Source organism: Cannabis sativa, chromosome 1 (genome assembly GCF_029168945.1).
Source record: "Cannabis sativa cultivar Pink pepper isolate KNU-18-1 chromosome 1, ASM2916894v1, whole genome shotgun sequence".
In the NCBI taxonomy this organism is placed as follows: Eukaryota; Viridiplantae; Streptophyta; class Magnoliopsida; order Rosales; family Cannabaceae; genus Cannabis; species Cannabis sativa.
The window spans coordinates 31,971,059-31,992,362 of NC_083601.1; the positions used below are offsets into that span (position 1 = coordinate 31,971,059).

Sequence of the window (21,304 nt, forward strand, 5' to 3'; positions counted from 1 at the left end):
TTTTCATACTCTAAGAAAAGAGAGTGTAGGATGGGAACCTCTAGTTAACTTATCCAAACGACTAGAGAGTAAAGACATACACAACCTTTTACATCCATACCATATTAAATTCTTAATAATGCAGTTGTGATCACTGGTTATCTGCCCTTGTAATTTGCCTACTTGACTTCAATTTCGTAAAAACAAAATAACATTTTAAATTAAATAATTATTTATATAAAAAATTCACTATATTCCATCTCTACCGTCACGTGGTTGACAAACTAGCACAGGTTCGGTGTCCCAAAGCTATAAATATATCCAACAATTTCATTGGATACAGATACAGTTGTATTATTATATACACATAACCATGAAAACAATAACATCATTTCAACGATCGCAAGAATATATATATGTAATCTAATCACTTTGAAAATTTCAGAACAAGTACATATTTGTCGTCTAATGATTTCCAAATCTCGTCACACATCATTAATTTACCCTTTTGGGTTATCCAAACGTTGAACTAACTAGAACCAAAATCATGATACTATATTTCACTATTTCTCTTCTCTTGCTTATTTTTACTATTGATTTCACCAATTGCAATACCATTTTCGGCCAAAGCCATTTCGGCTTCGTTGGCCTTGGCAACCTCTCTGAACTTCTTGTAAATATCACTTTTGTAAAACTTATACGTCCTAATCACCAAAATCATCGAGACAAAAGTCCCAAAGAGTGTGGCAGCCGCAATTATGATAAACGACAACTGAAAACACTTCATTCCATTGCAAACCAACTGTTGATGCTCTTGCCGTTCAACTCCCTTGGCTGCTAATTGCCTCAGCGCTTCCTTATCGTACAAATGACCAGTTACTCTGACATTTAAGATATACAACCCAATGGGGCTAGCCACAGCCCCAAAATTATGCAACGTGGCATAGTATTTGAGCCCAAAAAGCTCCGATATTATGGCATAGAGTAACGGCCATTTGGCTCCGAAACAGAACCCGATTATAACGGTAGCCAAGTAAAGACCGTTCTTGACATTGAAAGCTATCAAAAGATGACCAACGCAAGAGAGCAAGAGGATGGAAGTTAACATGATAGGACGAGGGAATTTGTAACGAGTCAACACGTATTCTGAGAAGAAACCCGCGAAGACTCTGCCTAGATAATTCCATATGCTTACGAGTGAGATGAATGTGCTTATGCTCTGTTTTGGGTACCCGAGCGAAGTCCCGATCTGACCGAGATTGTCTATAGCCGTCAATGTCCCACCCACTCCGCAGATGTAAGAGATGAACAGAATCAGCATGTCGATGCTGAAAACCGCTTGTAAGATTGTGAAGTCGTCTCCTCTCTCTGGCTTCTTGAATGCGGTTCTCCAGCACGATGGTTGGCTTTCGAATGGTTTAGCAGGTTCTGAAACAGAGTCGTTCTTTGTTGGGTTGTTAAGCTTGTTTTCGATCTTAGCAGCCTCGATATTATTCACGTCGATTACATTCTTGGATTTCCAGAGCTTAAATTCTTCTTGAATAACAAGAGCAAGTGGGAGAAAGAGTAAGAAAATGACCATTCCTGCACTAGCTCCAAACTCTGGTCTAGTAAACACAAGTTTCTTCTGTAAAATAATCATGACCATGAGAAACCCAGCTAGGCCAAGAGAAATATAGAGAAGATTATAGAACACCCTGAGCTGGTTTGGTTGAGGTATGATTTTCATGTACCGAATGGTTGGGAGAAAAATCAAAGAAATAGCTGTGGGAAGCCAGCCAATGAGGAGAATCAAAGCTTTTGTATCATCGAAATAAAAAGCGTGGAAGAGCTGAGTTATGATAGCTCCACTAAGACCCACGTAGCCCTTGAGGAGACCCAAAACGGCGCCGCGTGACTCGGGGAAGTTTTTGACGACCGTGACTAGTGAGCCGGTGTTGGCGAAGGACTGTGAGTTGGCTCCTATGCATATGTAGAGACACATCTGCCAGACTTTTGGGGTAGGAATTTTCTTGGCCACTGAGAGCCATATCATGACGTAGCCAAACAAGTTTAGGATGGCACCCACTAAGAGGACAACCCACGGAGGCGTTACTTCGTTGAGTAGACCTGAGAGGACACCAAAGTTGCCACCGAGGTCTTTGAAAAACGACAACAAAGTAATTGTCGTTTGGTCGTATCCCAGAACCTTTTTTATTTCACTTGAGTATAGGCCGAACATGTAGGTTGCTCCGGCTGCCGACATTATTAGAAGAGAAGCGAATACCATGAACCACCGCCCTGTTATGATTTGGAGGGCTAGGCTCTTGGCCCCACCATTGCCACCTGGCACCATTACCACCATTTTTTTTTTATTTCTCTCTTAAATGAAAGAGTGAATTATTATTAAGATGTTAGTGAAGAGTTTGAAGCATGAGAGGGAGAGTTAGAGCCTATTTATAGAGATGAATATTTAAAAATATATATATGATTTAATAATAATGTGTACATAATAATAATCCAGAAAGACTTTGGAGTAGTTGACTTGAGTGTTTTGGGGAAGGAATATGGGAGAGAAAAAAACATATCACATATTAATTTGAACAAATTATTAATATTTCCTTATATTATTATATATGAATATCTTAGAATCTTATCCACAGAAAATTATTAGATAAATCTTATATTATAAGTCGTGACGCAGAGACAGCAAATAATATTGAACTAATTAATCTTTTTTAGTCTTTGTTATTAATTAGAATTCACATGTTTGTATTCTAGGCTAAATTATTGTTAAGATAATTACAACTAAGGTTCTAACACAAAAGAATAATGGCTTGGGTCTTCCTTCTAAATATTGCATTAATTATAGAAATTATTAATTATAGAAATTAAATGTCATATTAATTATATATATTAGCAAACTATATATAGAGCACTTGTTTGTACAATATTTTAGTAGACGTGCTTAGACAAAGCTCCCATGCACTATTGTATTATGTTCATAATTTACACTATAAAATTTTTTATTTTTAGTCACAGCAAAACTTGTGACTAAAAGTAAAAATATTGTGACTAATTATAATCATCATTTCTATATTGTAACTAAAATATTCCTGACTAAAAGTATTACTCACAAAAATTACAATTTGTTGTGACTAAATGTAGTTTTAGTGAGAATACTTGTTGTGACTAAAACTAAATTAATGTTAATTAACTTATATTTAAATACTATACTTTAGTCACAAGTAACATTTTGTTGTGACTAAATGAAATCACATTTAGTCAAAAAAAAAAAAATTATGTTGTGACTAAATAGTTGTCACTAAAAATAACTTTTTTTTTTGTAGTGTTAGTTAATTAGTCAAATTAAAATATCAAAGCATATCTATTATGGCCTATCCCTTTCAAAAAAAAAAAAATAAGATAATAAATAAATCTCTAGATGGCCTAAAAATATATTAACAATTCCAAAACCCTAAAGTATAAATATGACATCATGATCACCTCTAAAGGAAACATACTTTGTGACATCATGAAATCTTCTAACATTAATGAAAGTTGTAAAATATAAAATAACAAAATATAGTGGCAAATTAACGAATGCATGGTTTCGTCAAACCTAGACGTCTAAATAATTATTCTATATGATGCAAATTATGATAGCTCAAGATATAATATATACATTTATAGATTAAAAATGTATGTATATCTTAATTTTAGGCATTCGATCGGTACATTTTTTGAGACAATAGTTGGTGCAACCGTGCAAGTTTGACTACTCTTTTGGAAAATTTGTCCCATGGCCATGGTATCATATGGCTTGATGACTACCTACAGTGCATATATTCCATAATTTTTTTCGATCATCAATTAAATAGCTAGTATTCCTTAATTTGAGTAAAAGTGCTTGATGAATGATGATTAGAAAAATAACTAGTGTCCAACCTACTCAAATTAATAGACAATACGTACGCACTCGTTATCATGTAATAGATCAACACTGATCAAGTGATGTAATATAATTAAAACAATTTCCACAGAAAATTAGAAAATAGACGATAGATCGAAACAGAGGCAGAGACACAGAGAGACAGCGCATGGGCTTTTGTCACGATCATAGCTAGAAATGGAGTCAAATAGTATTAGATATTTAGATGCCACTATGTATATATAATATATAATATTAGATTTAACACTATATAAACAAGTTGCTGCATTGGTCAAATGGCACCATTAATTAATTTCCACGAAACTCTATCGGTTGCATATATGTGTGTGTGGATTTCTACAAGTTGAGTATTATTATGGATTTTTGGTTTTGTTGGCGAGAGATGAGGGAGGGACCAGCAGCAGCATCCAACGCATATGACAACTGGGCCGTACGTTATGCGTATTCTATTTATATATATACTTTGTGTAATTAAAAGTTGACATATCATTATTTCAAAGATACATTGTAATTTTTTATGTTTAATTATAACATTTAAATCGTGATCGAAGCCTTTAGCACACAAAACTACTCTTTTAGTTTGAGATCAAATCAGTTCAAAGAAGACATTTTATTGGTGTCCAATGAGCTAAAACTCTCTCTCTCTCTCACTTTTTTTTTTCGGTTTTATAAGCGCTTTTGCATGTTTTCTTTCTTATCTTTTTTTTTTTTTTTGAGAAGTTTTTTCTTTCTTTTCAACTAGCTAAGAAAATATGATAAACATAATAAAATATTAATAAATATTTTCGGGTAAATACCATTTTGGACCCTGTGTTTGGCAAAAGTTACAGATTGGACCCTGTGTTTTGTTTAATGACAAAATGGACCCTGTATTTTCTAAAATAGTAAAAATAGGACCCTGAGCTTAATTTTTGACAACTGTTTTTTTTAATACAACCAACTTGAAGACAATGCTTAATACGAACAGATACAAAAAATGTAAACAGTTTTGTCATAGCACTTTTAGATCGGATTATAATTAAATTTTATTTTGACAAAAAATCAATTCAGGGTCCTGTTTGTACTATTTTATAAAATACAGGGTTCATTTTGTCATTTAACAAAATACAGGGTCCAATTGGTAACTTTTGTAAAACAGAGGGTCCAAAATAGTATTTACCCAATATTTTCTTTAAGGGATTTTATATATATAAGCAAGAATTGATATCTATTATACAACTCCAAAAGTGACTTTTAGTAGAAGAGATCTCTTGTCTAGCATTTTTACCAATAAGACATATAATATCATATTTCTTCCTTAACCATGACTGCTATTGTACTATATATAAATATTAAATGGTTCCACGCGAGGATCTTTAAATTTTTTTTTTTTTTTAACTTTTAGCAAAGATTGTCGCTTTTAAAAATAAATGATATTTTTTTTAGTACTTTATACGTTGAATATGAAAAAGCCGTGTGTAAAACTATATATACTGTGTTAGATGTTGATTTCAATTATCAGGCGGAGAAAGAAAAAAAAATCTCATAAGAATGGATTTGGATAAGTTAACAACCCACTCAACTAGATATCCCCAAGGCCCAACCCCACGGTCCCACCTCTTCGTAGCTTTTTGCATTCAGTCAAAATGAGAAGCCTCAAAAGTCTCTTCCCCACCAATACAAAATACACAAGAATAATAATAGCTATTAGAAAATGATTTTTATTATTATATGATTAAATAAAGTGTACAGAAATAGTTTATATAGGGGGAGAATATCCAACCCTAGAATACACCAAACCCAATTAGGAATGCCCTTATCACTATACCCAAACACCAAAAGTAAAATATACAATATTTAATATTTAATATGCCCCCTCAAGATGGAGTGTACAAGTTTGTAACATTCATCTTGGAAAATAACTCCTTGAAGTGAGATGGGAAGAGAGGCTTGGTGAGAAGGTCGGCAAGGTTGCGTTTGGTGTTGACATGAAGAAGCTTCAGCTGGCCACTTTGAACTCGCTCACGAACGATATGACAGTCGATGTCGACATGTTTGGTTCGTTCATGGAAGACCGGGTTCTCAGAAATATGAATAGCCGCTTTGTTGTCGCAATACATGAAATTTTGGATGTGGATGAGAGATCCCAAAGTCCTTCAATAAGGCGAGTAACCATAGTATCTCGCAAGTAGTATTGGCCATGGCACGGTATTCGGCCTCGGCAGATGAGCGGGAAACAGTGTTTTGTTTCTTGGATTTCCAAGAGATGAGAGAGTCTCCCAAAAAGATGCAATAACCTGTGACAGAACGTCTAGTATCGGGGCAAGCACCCCAGTCAGCATCAGAAAAAACTTTAAGTTGTACCTCATTAACAGACAAGTTACTCTCGGTATAAGCCTTGAGTTGTGTAGAAGGAGTAGAGTGGAAAAATAATCCTTGGCCCGGAGAACCCTTCAAATATTGAAGGATGCGTTGAGCGGCATGAAGATGGGGTTGCCGCGGGGCAGAAAGGAATTGGCTTAACCTGTTAACAGCAAAGGAAATATCAGGTCTAGTTATTGTTAAGTAAATGAGTTTTCCAATCAAACTTCTATAGGTGGTAGGTTCAGAAAGTAACTCCCTATGTCCTTGCGGTGAGTGTTTGGTTCCATCGGGGTGGAGACGGGCTTGGCGCCAATGTAACCTGTATCATTTAAAAGTTGTAAAATGAATGGTCTTTGGGAGACCGAAATACCATTGGTGGATCGCCCAACCTCTAGTCCAAGAAAGAACCGTAAAGGACCAAGATCTTTGAGTTTAAATTTGGAGTCAAGCTGTCTTTTAAATAATTCAGCATCGCTAGAATTATTGCTAGCAATTAAAATGTCATCAACATAAACTAAGACAGCAAGAAAAATGTTGTTAGAAGATCTAATAAAAAGGGAGTGATCGGAAGAGGATTGTTTGAATCCTTGACTTACCAAGGTAGAACTAAGTTTGGCATACCATTGTCGAGAGGCTTGTTTGAGGCCATAGATGCTTTTATGTAACTTGCATACGGCATTGGGAGGGAGGTCTCCTTGATGTTTGTAGGGCGGAAGTGCCATATAAACTTCCTCATTGAGATCACCATGAAGGAAGGCATTGTTAATGTCCATTTGGTATAGTTGCCAATTATTAATGGCAAGAAGAGCAAGGAGGACTTTGAGTGTATTAAACTTTGCTTTACGGGAGCAAAAGTTTCAAGGTAATCTATCCCAAATTGTTGGGAGTACCCTTTAGCTACTAAACGAGCTTTGAATCTTTCAATTTCACCTTGGGCATTATATTTGATTTTATATACCCATTTGCAGCCAATGAAATGATGGCCAGCAGGAAGAGAGACAACGGTCAAGTTTTGTTTGCAATAAGTGCAACAGTTTCTGTATCCATAGCTTTTACCCAAACGGGAAATTTAGAAGCTTGAGAATAAGAAGTTGGTTCGTAAAGCAAATAAGCACTTAAAATGGCAGCACGAAACTTAGGAGAAAATTTGTCATAAGAGATGAAATTTGAAATGGGATGTGAGGTAGAATACTCACAAATGTAGTCTTGGAGATGGGGTGGGCGAATGACCGTCCTACCAGATGTTGTGGTGATGTTGGGTTCACTTGTAGGAGCAGGAAGAACCGCTGGTGGTGGTGGTAATTCGGTAGGCATGGTGGCAGGAGTAGCCACATGTGCGGGCTGCGGTGGAGGGTTTATAGTGCCAGGGACGCGGCCTTTGAAGGAGCACAGGAAAGACCACTAGGTGAACCATTAGTGTGGGAAAAAAAAGCATCAATATTATCATTAGAGCATGTATTTTTAAGAGGAAAAATGTGTTCATAAAAAATAACATCTCTAGAATGAAAGATTTGATGTGTTTCAAGATCAAGTAGAGTATAAGCTTTCATACCAACCGGGTATCCAATGAATGCACAAGCCCGAGATCTTGGGGAAAATTTATGCCTTGAGCTGTCCAAAGTAGAAGCATATGCAAGACAACCAAAGGTGCGAAGATGATCATAAGAAGGCAACCTGTTATACAATAACTCAAAAGAAGACTTAAGGTTAAGTAAAACAGATGGTGTGCGATTTAGTAAGTAAACAGCGGTATTAATAAAATAACTCCAATATCCAAGAGATAGATGAGATTGAAATGCGAAGAGAACGAGCAACATTTAGTATATGTTGGTGCTTGCGTTCAACAACAGAATTTTGTTGTGGTCTTTCTACACAAGAATGATAAGGAACGATGCCTTTAGTTGTGAAAAAAGATGACAAGTTTAGTTCTTTTGCATTATCACATCGTATGCCTTTAATAGAAATGGAAAATTGGGTAAGAATATGAGCATAAAATTGAGGTATGATAATGTTGACATCAGATTTGTTTTTGAGCATATAAACCCAAGTGAATCTAGTGTGATCATCAACAATAGTAAGAAAATATCGATAACCTTCTATGCTGGTTTTGTGAAAAGGACCCCAAATATCCAAATGAATTAAGTCAAAAGCAGTAGGAGCCATGTTATTAAGTGAATTAAAAGGCAATCTTTTTTGCTTAGCTAAATGACATACATGACAAGGAGATAAAGATGAATCAGAATCATTAAAATGGAGAATTTTATTCAAGGATTTAGTAATCCGTAAAGAGGGATGTCCAAGGCGTAAATGCCATTTGTGTACATCATTACAAGAAACAGAATTACAAGTAGCGTTATTTTCTTGTTGAAGAAAGAAAAGTTGTCCAACGCGCTTAGCAATCCCAATCTGTAGATTCCGACTGGTGTCCTGAATGGAACAACTAGAATGTAAGAATAAAACAGAATATTTCGGATCTTGAACAATGGAATTAACCGATAAGAGGTTAAGTGAAAATCGAGTACAAAAAGCACATTATTTAAACGAAAATTAGCGTTAATGTGAACGGTACCGGTTTTAACAACGGGGATCTTTTTACCAGTAGGTAAAGTAATATGTGAAGCACTAGGAATAATATCAAAAGAAGTAAAACATGTTTTATCAAAACAAACATGATGAGTAGCTCCACTATCAACTATCCAAATATTATGAGAGAAAGATACAGATTTACCAGTAATGTTAGATGCCATAGGAGTGTTGACATCAACCATTGCTTGGCTTTGTTGAGCATGTTGAATCTGTTCAGTGTGTTGAGAAATCATTTCTTGCAGCGAGGCAAGTTTATCCGAGACAGAGGGTGAAGCAGAAGCTTGATGAGCAGCGGGTCCTTTGACTTGAGAACCCCGATCTGAAGTGGAGCGCTGAGTAGAATCAGATTTGCGCTTGTCAAAATAACCAGGAGGAAAACCATGGAGAACATAGCATTTCTCCTTTAAATGCCCTGGTTTCTGGCAGTGAGTGCAGAAAGGGCGCATCTTCTTGTTGCGAGAAGAATTTATGGGCTGAGAAGAAGTGGCAGCAATGATGTTCGGGAGGACACGGAGTTTCCGTTGACGCTCATGTTGAATGATAGTAGAGAACACCTTTGAAAGAGATGGAAATGGTTCGGTGATTAACACTTGATCCCGAACCGCTTGATATGATTCGTTGAGGCCAGTAAGAAACCGAAGGACCTTCTCTTGATTTTGAAGTTTTGTGTTATCAGCAGACGCTTGACAAGTGCATGGAAGACGAGGCCGAAGCTCATTGATCTCATCCCATATAGCCCGAAGCTTGGTGAAATATGCAGTGACAGATTCATCACCTTGACGTAAATCTGTAAGAGATTCTTGAAGCTCAAAAAGACGAGGTCCATTTCCTTGACTAAAACGGTTAGTAAGTTCATTCCACATCTCATGAGCAGTATCAAGAAACATTATACTGCTCTTAATATCCAAAGAAACACAATGAATAATCCAAGACATTACCATTTGGTTGCAGCGAGTCCAAGAATGGAAGAGATGACTAGTAGGATCGGGTTGAGAGAGTGTACCATCAATAAAACCGGTTTTGTTCTTAGCTCCGAGAGCTAAGTGAAAATCCCGACGCCATTGCTGGAAGTTATGGTCGGACAGAGGTGGTGTCACAAGAATCAACCCGGGATGATCACCGGAGCCAACGAAATACGGATTGTCTTCGTTGGCTGGACGATCGGGAGGATGCTGCATAGAACCGGGGTTAGTGTTTGGAATGACAGAGTGAGTGGAAGGAGCGTTACCATTAGTCATCGGAGGGATGAATCTTGAAGGGATGACCGGAGGTGGAATGGCAGAGGCGGCTCGGACATGCTGAGATGGAGACGAAACCGGAGCAGTGGGAGGAGGAGAAGCCGGTTCTTGAACGTGAGGAGACACCGCGGGAACAGTGGTGGAATCGTCGATGACGGTACTGCGTGGTCTAGAACCGGTTCTTGCGTGTTCCATTGGAGCTGCGGGAGGAGGATGCACCACGGGAGCAGTGGTGGAGTCGACGGTGACGTGGTCGACGACGGAGACGGGAGGGTCTGACGGAGGAGGCACCACGGGAACAGTGGAGTTGTCGACATCTGAAGGTGCAGCTATGGGAGGTCTTCGAGTTCTGGCCATTTGAACGTGATTGAAGAAGGAGATGAACGTTGTAGGCGCGGAAAACGATGATGGAGACACAGATCCGGAAAAAGTGGATCTTGATCCGGAAAAAGAGGATCTGGTCAAAGAAGAGAGAGAGAGAGAATATCTGATACCATATTAGAAAATGATTTTTATTATTATATGATTAAATAAAGTGTACAGAAATAGTTTATATAGGGGGAGAATATCCAACCCTAGAATACACCAAACCCAATTAGGAATGCCCTTATCACTATACCCAAACACCAAAAGTAAAATATACAATATTTAATATTTAATAATAGCTGATGCCTTAAAATGAAAGTTATCTCTCTCCTCTTCTAAGACTATATATACATATTATCAAAGTCTATATAGTATTTAATATTTATCTCATTAAGAAAAAAGTCTATAGTATTTATGGAGACTTGTAAGTGTAGAAAAATGGCCATATATATGTCTGGTAATTAAAATTAATCTAATTGAGCTGAAATTTATGTAATATGATTTCCAAGTCAAATTTTTATTGATAGAATTCCAAGTCAATTTGTGGATAAATTAACATCCCCACCTAAGATCTGATCAAAGATAAAGTTATTAATTTCCAAAATTTATATAGTTTTTGTATATATATATATATGGATCAAATATATATGGATCAAAATTTATTAATTTCCTCATAGTTTTTTAATTAAAGATTTATGCTGTTTTTTTATGTTTTTTTCAGGTGGAACTTCAGTATTTTATTAATTGTTTGAAGATGTTATAGCTTTATTGTCTAAATTTCCGGGGGCAGTTTTATCCCATAGGGCTTGCTCTAAGATTTTAGCAGCTCATGGTTGGCAAAACATGCTCTGCGGTTAGACGATGAGCTATCCTGGTTCGAAGAGGTTCCAGCGCCGGTGGCGGACGTGAGCGTCGTAAATTCATGAGTGATTTTAATCACTTTGTCAAAAAAAAAAATATATATATATATATGGATCAAATATAAAATGTTTACCTATATAGCTAAGCTAGTGAAAGTTCCATTTGCTAACTTTTGCAATTGACCAAGCTTGTAAATTAAATCTAATTAATAGAGAATTTACAAATATAGTTCTTGAGATGAGATTTCTCTTGATTAATTTATGTCCACGAGATCTTATTTAGGACTTAAAAACTTAAAATATACCAAAGCTATTTTTACAAAATTTTACGGAGTACTCTTTTGTTATTGATAATCCACCTAATAATATATGAGGAAAATACTGAAAACAATTTTATTGGTGGATAATAAATTTGGATTCTTAGAAATTAACTTGGCACCTACTTAATTAGGTTAAGTTAATTGGAGTATTAGTTGGAGACTAAATCTAAATCTGTCTTATTTGATCCACTATATATGGCATGATCAGGTTCAGGTGAACGATTTTGACAAAACTAATTATTAACTAATATAGTTTGAGAAATTCCACGGTAATTACATTATTATATTTATATAATATATATACCTTCACGTGTTAAATAAAAATTAATGTTAAATGTAATTTTTTTGATCAAAATGTTATTGTAATTTAGGATACACAACACCTTAGAACTTTTTATAGATTTAATTTTATGAAGGACAACACATTAGAACTTAAAATATATAACTAGAGTGATTTATTAGTAGTGAATAGACAAGATCGGCCGATAACTAATCTGAGCCACTCATAATTTTGTATTTTTATAGTATTGGCATACAAAATGATATTTTTCAAAATTTTGGGCTTGTTAATTAATGGAGGTTTAATTTGTCTATTAAGTTTCGATATAATATTTATACAAATGACATATATTGTTGGATAAGTAGCTGCTTATTCTCACGTTCTAGGTTGTCATATTTATTTTTTCCGTTTTTGTTTTTTGAATAGCTTATCATTTATTTGTTAAACCAATATATTACCGGAAAGCAATATGTATTTTTATTAGTTATCAAAAAAATGTATTTTTATTTGTAAGTAAAAAAAAAAAAAGAGAATCTGCACTGAAAAACCTCGGAATTACAGTCATCACTGATTTTGAGAGAATTTGAAATCAAACATTCTGGAACTTAGATTTGGAAACAGAATAAACGTAGTACGTAGAGCATGTAAATTAATTTTGTAGCAGGACAGTCCACACACCCTGATATGATAGTATTGTATTTTTTTTTTTTTAAAAAAAAAAAAAAATCATTCAATTTATACACCAAAATATTTATAATAATACACATTCCACAAAAAATAATAAAAATAAATATTCCACATATTTTTATTTCTCATTCTTAAAAGATCTAGTAATAAAAACTTGTCACAGAACCTATGATAACATTGATCGATCATCTAAAATTATCAAACGAGACGGTAGTTTTTTCGAGAGCTTTTGTATTTCAGTCATTATGAGTTTGTGTAATCAAGTGTAAGTTTCAAGAAAGAGAAAATTAGTTAAAAAAAGTCCTTGGTGCAAATTTCAATAGGCTAGATTAATATCTCAATCTCATATACACAATATTATTCATATCTTTGTCTTGGACTTTTCCATGCTTATTAAAATTAAACCAACAACTTTTGCATAGTATCATAATTATAATTAAGTATTGAATATTATATAACCTAAAATAATAAGTTTTAAAGAATATCACTAACTATAATTATAAGATAACACCTATATAGAAAATACATAGTATGAAAATTATTGATACTACATAAGAATAAAAAACAAATATGAAATAAATATATATTTAACACTTTTAAAAAATGTATATAAATGCATAAACTCCCTGTTTAAATAAATCTGCCCAAAATTAATTGAATATATATAATACTGACAAATTAAACTAAATAGTGCCTTTTCCTCAAAAAAAAAAAAAAAAAAAAAAAAAAAGTAAATAGTGCATATTTACTGGTAGCATTTTTAAATAATCCAACATATATCGAAATCATTTTATCCATTGATTGTTATTTTTTTTTAATTATTATTTGTCTGATTTTCTTAACCAGTTGTCGAATGAAATTTTATAAGAAAAAAAATCTATCATCGAACCAAGAACAAAATTTATAGGTCATTTTGCCAAGCAGCCTTATTTTATAATATGCATATTTGAGAGTTAATACATCATGATTCCGGCGTTACACATACTATATTAAAAAATATTATTTGAGCCAATTTAGACTATTATACATGCATATATTATAAAGAAGAAAAAGGGGTACCGTAACAATTTAATATATATAGGAAATATTACACATTTTTCAACAAAAATTAATTATATGATAATAATAATAAAGAATTCTTCTACAATATAACAATAAATTAATTATAGAAAAGAACGTGGGCAGTGTAGCTTTGACTAGAGAAAATGGGAAAAATTGTGTCCTTTTGTTGGGAGTCCACTCTACAAGTTGGCCAAGAGAAGAGATAAGTGTATTTAATTTTTGGGTATGAAAATGGAAATGAAAACTAAGGCTAGGTGTTGCTTTTGGTTTGATGATGACAAATAATTAATAATATGAATTAAGACTCCATACTATTATATATATAGGAGGACAACGACTACATTTATAACTTGCTATATAGGATAGTAATCAATCATCTTCTCCCATTCGACCGTCTTTTGTTTTGTAGTCCAAAAATAATACATGGTTGAGAGAGAAGAGGAGAGGGTCAAATGATACATACAATTTCCCTCAAAGCTCCCAAGCCAATCCAAAAGAATTGATAAGATAAGAACGCATGCATTCGGATCTTTTCTTATTAATTCTTTGAAAAAGAAGTTAGGAAGATTATTACTAATTTATTACTACTAATTGTGGTGAGTATTGCTAACATAATTAAGATGCCGCTAACATACTTATTGTGTAGTATATATCTTATAACTAGGATTTTTTTTTTTTTTTGATTATGAAATATACTAAGATAATATCATATCTTGTGATATTTTGTGAAATATACTAAAATACTCTTATCATTTTTCTTACCATTATTGTTATAATTATATATTTTTATGTTTTTTTGACATCTAAACTTGAATCCATCTCTATGGTTACGACAAAAAAATGCAATACTAACATTTTATGATTGATTAACGATATTTTTGTTATACCAATAAAAATATGACATCAGAAGTAGTAGGCGTCAATAATATTTTTTTTAATAATTCTAAAGTCTGTAATATTATTTTGACAATTTTCTTTAGGGACAAGATATTATTATTAAAGCCGGTAAGGTCAAATCCAACACTAGCTACCTTCTAATAGACTCTATTTTTATTTTTTAATTATAATACTCTTAAACTAACCCATCAGAAAAAAAAAAAAAAAAAAAAAAAAGAGTAGCAATATAGCATCGCTACTACTGTCCACCAACCCCAAATATTTATATTTGAAAAGTCGAGTTTTTTTTGATAATGAATCTCATTTTTTGACAGTCACATTCACTAGCAATTTCATTGGAGTTGCGTACTAATGAAATAATTAAAAACGGCGGGTCGATCTGATCTTAACAAAACAACTTTTTTGAAATTAATTTATGCTACCTAATTTTGATTATATTTTAAATTAAATTACCTCAAATTTAATATTAAAATTAATCTATGATAAATCACAACATTTATAGTATTAGCTGTGAGCCTGTGAAATAGTGAATATAAAATAATTGTATTCGAAATAACAAAAACTAAACAATACATTTTCTTGATGTGAGATGAACAAATAATTCTTTAATTTTACACATATATCTAAACTTTTTTTCATCATCAAATCTATTTGAACTTTCCAAACCACTCACATAAAAATAAAATCATGTATATAATAAAAGCATATATACACCACAAATTAGCGTGACTATATATATAGTATAGAATATTATATAATTTAATTAGCTTACTTTCCATTAATTACCGTTGCAGTACCATTAGTACCATTAGTAGATGATGGTTTAATACCATACTCAGCCAAAGCCATTTCAGTCTCATTAGCCTTGGCAGCATCTCTAAACTTCTTGTAAATGTCACTCTTGTAAAACTGTCTAGTTCTAATAACCAAAACCAGCGAAACTAACGATCCTAAAAACGTGGCAGCTGTGATAATAAGAAATGATAACTGAAAACACTTAACGCCGTTACAATTCAAGGCTTCCCCAACTTTCCGTGTAATTCCCGAAGCCACCATTTGCTTCCTCGCTTCTTTATCGTATAAATGCCCAGTCAACCTCACGTTAAGGGCGTAGAGCCCGATCGGGCTGGCTACGGATCCGAAATTGTAGAGAGTGGAATAATACTTGAGTCCGAAAAGCTCCGAAATTATGGCGAACAGCAAAGGCCATTGGGCCCCGAAGCAGAACCCGATGATTATCGAAGCGAAGTAAAGACCGTTAGGCACGTCGAAGGCGATTAGGAGATGACCCACGCAAGAGATCAATATGATTAGAGTCAACAGAAGAGGTCTGGGAAATTTGTACCGGGTCAAAAAGAACTCCGAGGCAAAACCCGCTACGACCCGACCCAGATAGTTCCATATGCTGACTAAGGAAACGAACGTGCTTATGCTCCGTTTCGGGTACCCGAGTGATGATCCGATTTGTCCGAGATTGTCTATGGCCGTTAGAGTACCCCCGACGCCACTGATGCAAGCCACGAAGAGAATGAGCATGTCGACACTGAAAAGGGCTTGAAGTATTGTGTAATCTTCTCCCCTGTTTGGGGGTTGAAATGCAGTTTTCCAGCACGAGACTTCTGTTGGTTCGGGTTTGGTTTCGGGTTCGGGTTCGGATACTGGAACCGGATCAAGAGTAACGCTACTATGATTCTCCTCAATCCTTGTGAACTCGAGTTTATTGGACTTAAAGAGCTTATATTCTTCGAGAAGGACTATAGCAACAGGAAGAATCAGCAAAAAGATTACCATTCCGGCGCTAGCGCCAAACTCCGGCCGATTAAAGGTAACTTTGTTCTGTATTATGATCATGACCATGAGAAAACCAGCGAGCCCAAGCGAAATGTAGAGAAAGTTGTAGAAGACTTTGAGCTCATTGGGTTGTTTGATGACTTTCATGTACCGAATGGTTCTGAGAAAAGCGAAGGAAATAGCTGCAGGCAACCAACCGATGAGGAGAATCAAAGCTTTTGTATCATCGAAATAAAAAGCGTGAAAGAGCTGAGTTATGATAGCTCCACTAAGACCCACGTAGCCCTTGAGGAGACCCAAAACGGCGCCGCGTGACTCAGGGAAGTTTTTGACAACCGTGACTAGTGAGCCGGTATTGGCGAAGGACTGTGAATTGGCCCCAATGCAGATGTAGGCACACATGTGCCAGACCTTGGGAGTTGGGATCCTTTTTGTGACAGCCATCCACACCATGAAATAGCCGAAAAAATTAAGGACACCGCCCACGGCGAGGACCACCCAGGGCGGTGTGACCTCGTTGATTAGACCAGCAAGAATACCGACGTTAGAGCCTACGTCTTTGAAAAACGACAATAAGTTGAGTGTCGTTTGGTCGTAGCCGAGAACGTCCTTTATGTCGGTTGAGTAGAGGCCAAACATGTAGGTGGCCCCCGCTGCGGACATGATTAGAAGTGATGCGAAAACCATGAACCATCGACCGTTTAGGACTTGTAAGGTTAGGCCTTTGGTGGTGGCCCAACCCCCTCCTCCTCCTCCGCCGTTGCCAGATCTGGCAACGTCCATTTTTGTTTTTATTGGTGAACTAGTATAAAAGAATAATTAAGGTAATTGGTTTGAGTTATTGGGGGAGATATATTAGGGTATAAATAATCAAATATAACAGAACGACGGGAGAAAGTGTGACACACTACTTTAGAGTTGACCGTTTGTTACGTTGGAATATTAGGATTTGATTGCATATATATACTGATTCGATACTGTATATATTTTAGAAAAAAAAAAACTCTATACTGTATATTTGGAATAGGATTAGATTAAATTGAGGTTTAGCGAAAAAAAATATATATATTTTTTAAAAAATTATACCCTAATAAAACTATATATTAAGAAAAGATTAAATTGAGTATCCTAATATAGTTTTAAAAAGGATTAAATTGATTTTCCTAAAAAATATATATTTTTGAAAAATAAAAAATTATAATTTTTTAAGATTTTAATTGATTAAAAGTAATGTTTAATATTATTCAAAAAAATAATGTTTAATTAAACAAAAATTTAAATTAAAATAATTGTTCTATAAGTGAAATAATATCTTTTTTTCTGAAAAAGTCATGATATAAATAATTCATTTTTTTTTTTTTTGAATAGAATAATTCATTATTTTTAAAATTTAAGAACTCGTTACTTTTAATTAAAATACATATTAAAAAATAAAAAGTTTCCTTTGGAAGTATTTTAAGAGGAGAAATAAAAAAATTGATTTAGAGTTTGGGATAATTTTTGTTCAATCACTCCAAGTCCAAATCCAATATAATATACAATAATTAAATTGTCCAATAATATCCCACCAATATTTATGTCATGCACCAAACATGATCACAGATTTAGCTAAATAATTGGATAACTAATATAGTATTTATATGAAGGATGAAAGGAACGTTAAGCATGATCATTTAATTTTCTTATATAGCAAGCAGTGAATATGTCAGGATAACTTATAAGTATTCGTAAAAAATATTAATTATAAAAGCCATTTAATTAAGGGGACATCGTGAGTCAAAGACTCAAAGTGGAGAAATTAATTAATTAATTAAACAATTTCAATTATTATGGAAACTAATCCAACTATTAAATTCTCATTATATTTTAAATTATGCATGTGCAGTATTTTATTTTTCACCTCGATCCAACTAGTACTAAAATTATTAAAATATGTATGCTTAGGTGATATCGTGATTAATTAAGACCATCATCGTCTTATCAGGTGTGTATTTTAGTTTAGTTAGTATAATTGGAGTACTGTGTAGCATTGCTATTATATAGGTGTGTCCAATACTATATAATATATAACATCATCTACGAATTATATATATAACAATATAAATTGATCGAAGATGACGACCCCTATTAATTAATTATATATATAAATTGCAAAAAAGTCATTTTCTGTCTTCTTCACCCTGCAAGTTGGCAAAGAGATATATAGCATGTAGCATGTCCATGATTTCATTCATATATAGACAAACTTATGACAGGTGAGTCCACAATTATACCATATATATTAAGTAAAAAAAAAAAGGAAAATTTATGGCCTCATGAGTCATGACATATAACTATAGTTAATTAATTTTAAAAAATTAATACGACGGATATGCATATGTGGTCAAAATATATATAAACTCACCAAGTCTTAATTTATGTTTTTTTTTTTTTCCACCATAATATCAATATTATATATATTATGAAGAAAAAAATAATAATTAATTTTAAAAAAAAGCATGGTTTTTTGTAATCATTTGGCCTAGCTAACGTACTATATCAATAGTGTGTAAAGTATGTATACTAATAGCTTATATATATAATATATATTCGGCGATCGATGCATATATCAGGTAGCTAACATGTATAAGAGATTATTAATTAGTTAAGAACTGAGCTAGGTGAACCCTTTTCAAACCGATGACCGACCATAACTTTGTTTATATATATATAATCACAACAAGTTTATTAATAATTAATGTGATCACATCTCCTAAAGATATGAAGATAATTTACACGTATTTATTATATTTATGAATTAATACACTAATTAAAATTAATAAATATAAATAGAAATATATAGATATTAGAAAGGTCATATATTATAAGGTCAAAACTCAAAATTAACATAAGTATTCAGTACTGCTAATATGAACATATTATTGTCTATTTCAAATCGTTTACTTTTTGAATCAAAATTAGCCTGATAACGACAATCAATAAGTGAAGTTCGCAAATAGTTATTTAAATAATTTTTTTTAGGAAGGAAAGAAATTGTAAATTGTAATTAATATATCACTACTAAAAATCTTGTTGTGACTAAAAATGAAAAAGTTGTGATTAATTATAAATTATTATTTATGTTGTTGGCAAAAAATATTAGTTACAAAAATTACAATTTATGGTGACTAAATGTATTTTTAGTCACAATCTAAATTAGTGATGACTTGTATGTTTTAGTCACAAGTAATATTTTATTGTGACTAAAAGTCACATTTAGTCACAAAAAATTATGTTGTGACTAAAAAATTATCACTAAAGTAGCAATTTTTTTTAGTGTATATCTATAACCTCCATAAAAATGAGAATCTTTTAGGCTTTCACTAAGTAAACTATACAATTAACCTTCATTTAATATTAAATTACAAAAAATAATAATTTTTTTATAATCAAAAAATATATATCTAAGGGTGTGTTTGGAAAGCCACGATGTAATTAAATTTGTGTGTAATTGGAGATAATTACACAATTTGGCATGTTTGTCTGACCATGTAATTACACTGTAACTGTGTAATTAGAAGTAATTGAGGGGTTCCAATTACACTCTCTAATTCTCATAGCCCCCCATGAGAATTGGATGTAATTACACTGTGTAATTACTAAAAACTTTCCATATTAAATATTAGCTACTAAACAATATTATTTTTCCATGTAATTACTAACTATTTTGCCAAACAAGATATAAGGAATTCACATGTAATTACCACCTTATATCTAAACACACCTTGCATTTTAAAATATAGTGTAATTACTAAACTGTGTAATTACCACCCTAGTAATTACTATACCTAATAATTACACAGTTACTTCCAAATACACCCTAAGTGAAACAACAACATATTGTAATCCTTTTAAAAATAAAAAAAAAAAATATTTTTGTAATATTTTATATCTCACATTTAATTAATAAATAATAATTTATCTTTCTACAAAATTACTTAAAATTATATTATTTATAAAAAAAATTATTTCAGTTGGTGAAAATAATTTGCTTATTATATGTTATTAAATAAAAAATAATAATAAAAAACACAATCTTACTTCAATAAGTATATATATATAATAATTACCTTTCTCTTTATCGCCTTAGATTATTAAAACAATATATTTGTAAATTTTTAAAAATGTTGAAATTTTTATACATTCACTTATATTTTTAACATTAATTTGATATATGAGAGGTATAGCCTTTACTAAAAAAATATCACACTTAAAAAATATATATTTTTTTTCTAATTTCATAATTGTAAAGTAAAATAGTAAAAAAAAAACACTCTACAAAATTAGTTTAGTATAAGTGATTATAATTTTTTTTAATGTGGGAAGTAGGCACAAATATTTTTAGGAGAGTTTTATTTGCACCCCAAAAATTTATAAATGTACTTTATTTTAATAATTTTTATTTTAAATAAAATTTACATGTGTAATAATATATTTTTTTTTAATCAAAATTCCCTCCAATTCATATTCTTAAAAAAATAAATCTATCAAAAAAAATTAATTTAAATATTATAACAAAATAACATTATATAAAATTCTATTAAAAAAAGAAAAAAATGTATAAAAATTTGAAGAAAAAAAATTATGAAACTAAAATTAATACAGAATAAGAAAAATAATTCAAAAAAAAATATTGAGAATACTTTTTAAAAATTATTTTAAATTTATATTTTAAAAATATTGAAATGTAAATGTACTTACGACTTTGTAATATTTTTCTCGTTACTTCTCTCTTTTTGTTCTCTTTTTTCTTAAAAGTTCTTAAAAATTGCTCCTCAAATGATCTAAAATTGTAACCAAAATGGAAGATTTTGATATTTTTTTTTAAAAGAAAATTAGAGATTGAGACTCAGAAGTTCTCTAATAGCAAAATCAAAGAACAATATGTAATTTTTTTTTTCTTTTGAGAAAGAGATGTACAAAAG

General features: G+C 32.5%; 3 protein-coding genes across 3 annotated transcripts; all 3 read right to left on the minus strand.

Moving 5' to 3' along the window:
• Window positions 1-278: 278 nt before the first annotated feature.
• LOC115707677 (protein NUCLEAR FUSION DEFECTIVE 4) lies at window positions 279-2,558 on the minus strand. Its single transcript, XM_030635709.2, has one exon. The coding sequence runs from the start codon at window positions 2,321-2,323 to the stop codon at window positions 533-535; it is 1,791 nt and encodes a 596-aa protein (XP_030491569.2). The 5' UTR covers window positions 2,324-2,558; the 3' UTR covers window positions 279-532.
• A 5,927-nt stretch (window positions 2,559-8,485) lies between these two features.
• Window positions 8,486-10,714, minus strand: LOC115697139 (uncharacterized). Its single transcript, XM_030624052.2, has 2 exons — window positions 8,982-10,714; window positions 8,486-8,680 (listed from the first exon to the last, which is right to left on the minus strand). Exons 1-2 carry the CDS (start codon window positions 10,432-10,434, stop codon window positions 8,646-8,648), a joined length of 1,488 nt encoding a protein of 495 aa, XP_030479912.2. The 5' UTR covers window positions 10,435-10,714; the 3' UTR covers window positions 8,486-8,645.
• Window positions 10,715-15,135: 4,421 nt separating this feature from the next.
• Window positions 15,136-17,338, minus strand: LOC115704094 (protein NUCLEAR FUSION DEFECTIVE 4). The gene has a single exon (XM_030631314.2). The coding sequence runs from the start codon at window positions 17,121-17,123 to the stop codon at window positions 15,318-15,320; it is 1,806 nt and encodes a 601-aa protein (XP_030487174.2). The 5' UTR covers window positions 17,124-17,338; the 3' UTR covers window positions 15,136-15,317.
• Window positions 17,339-21,304: the final 3,966 nt, after the last annotated feature.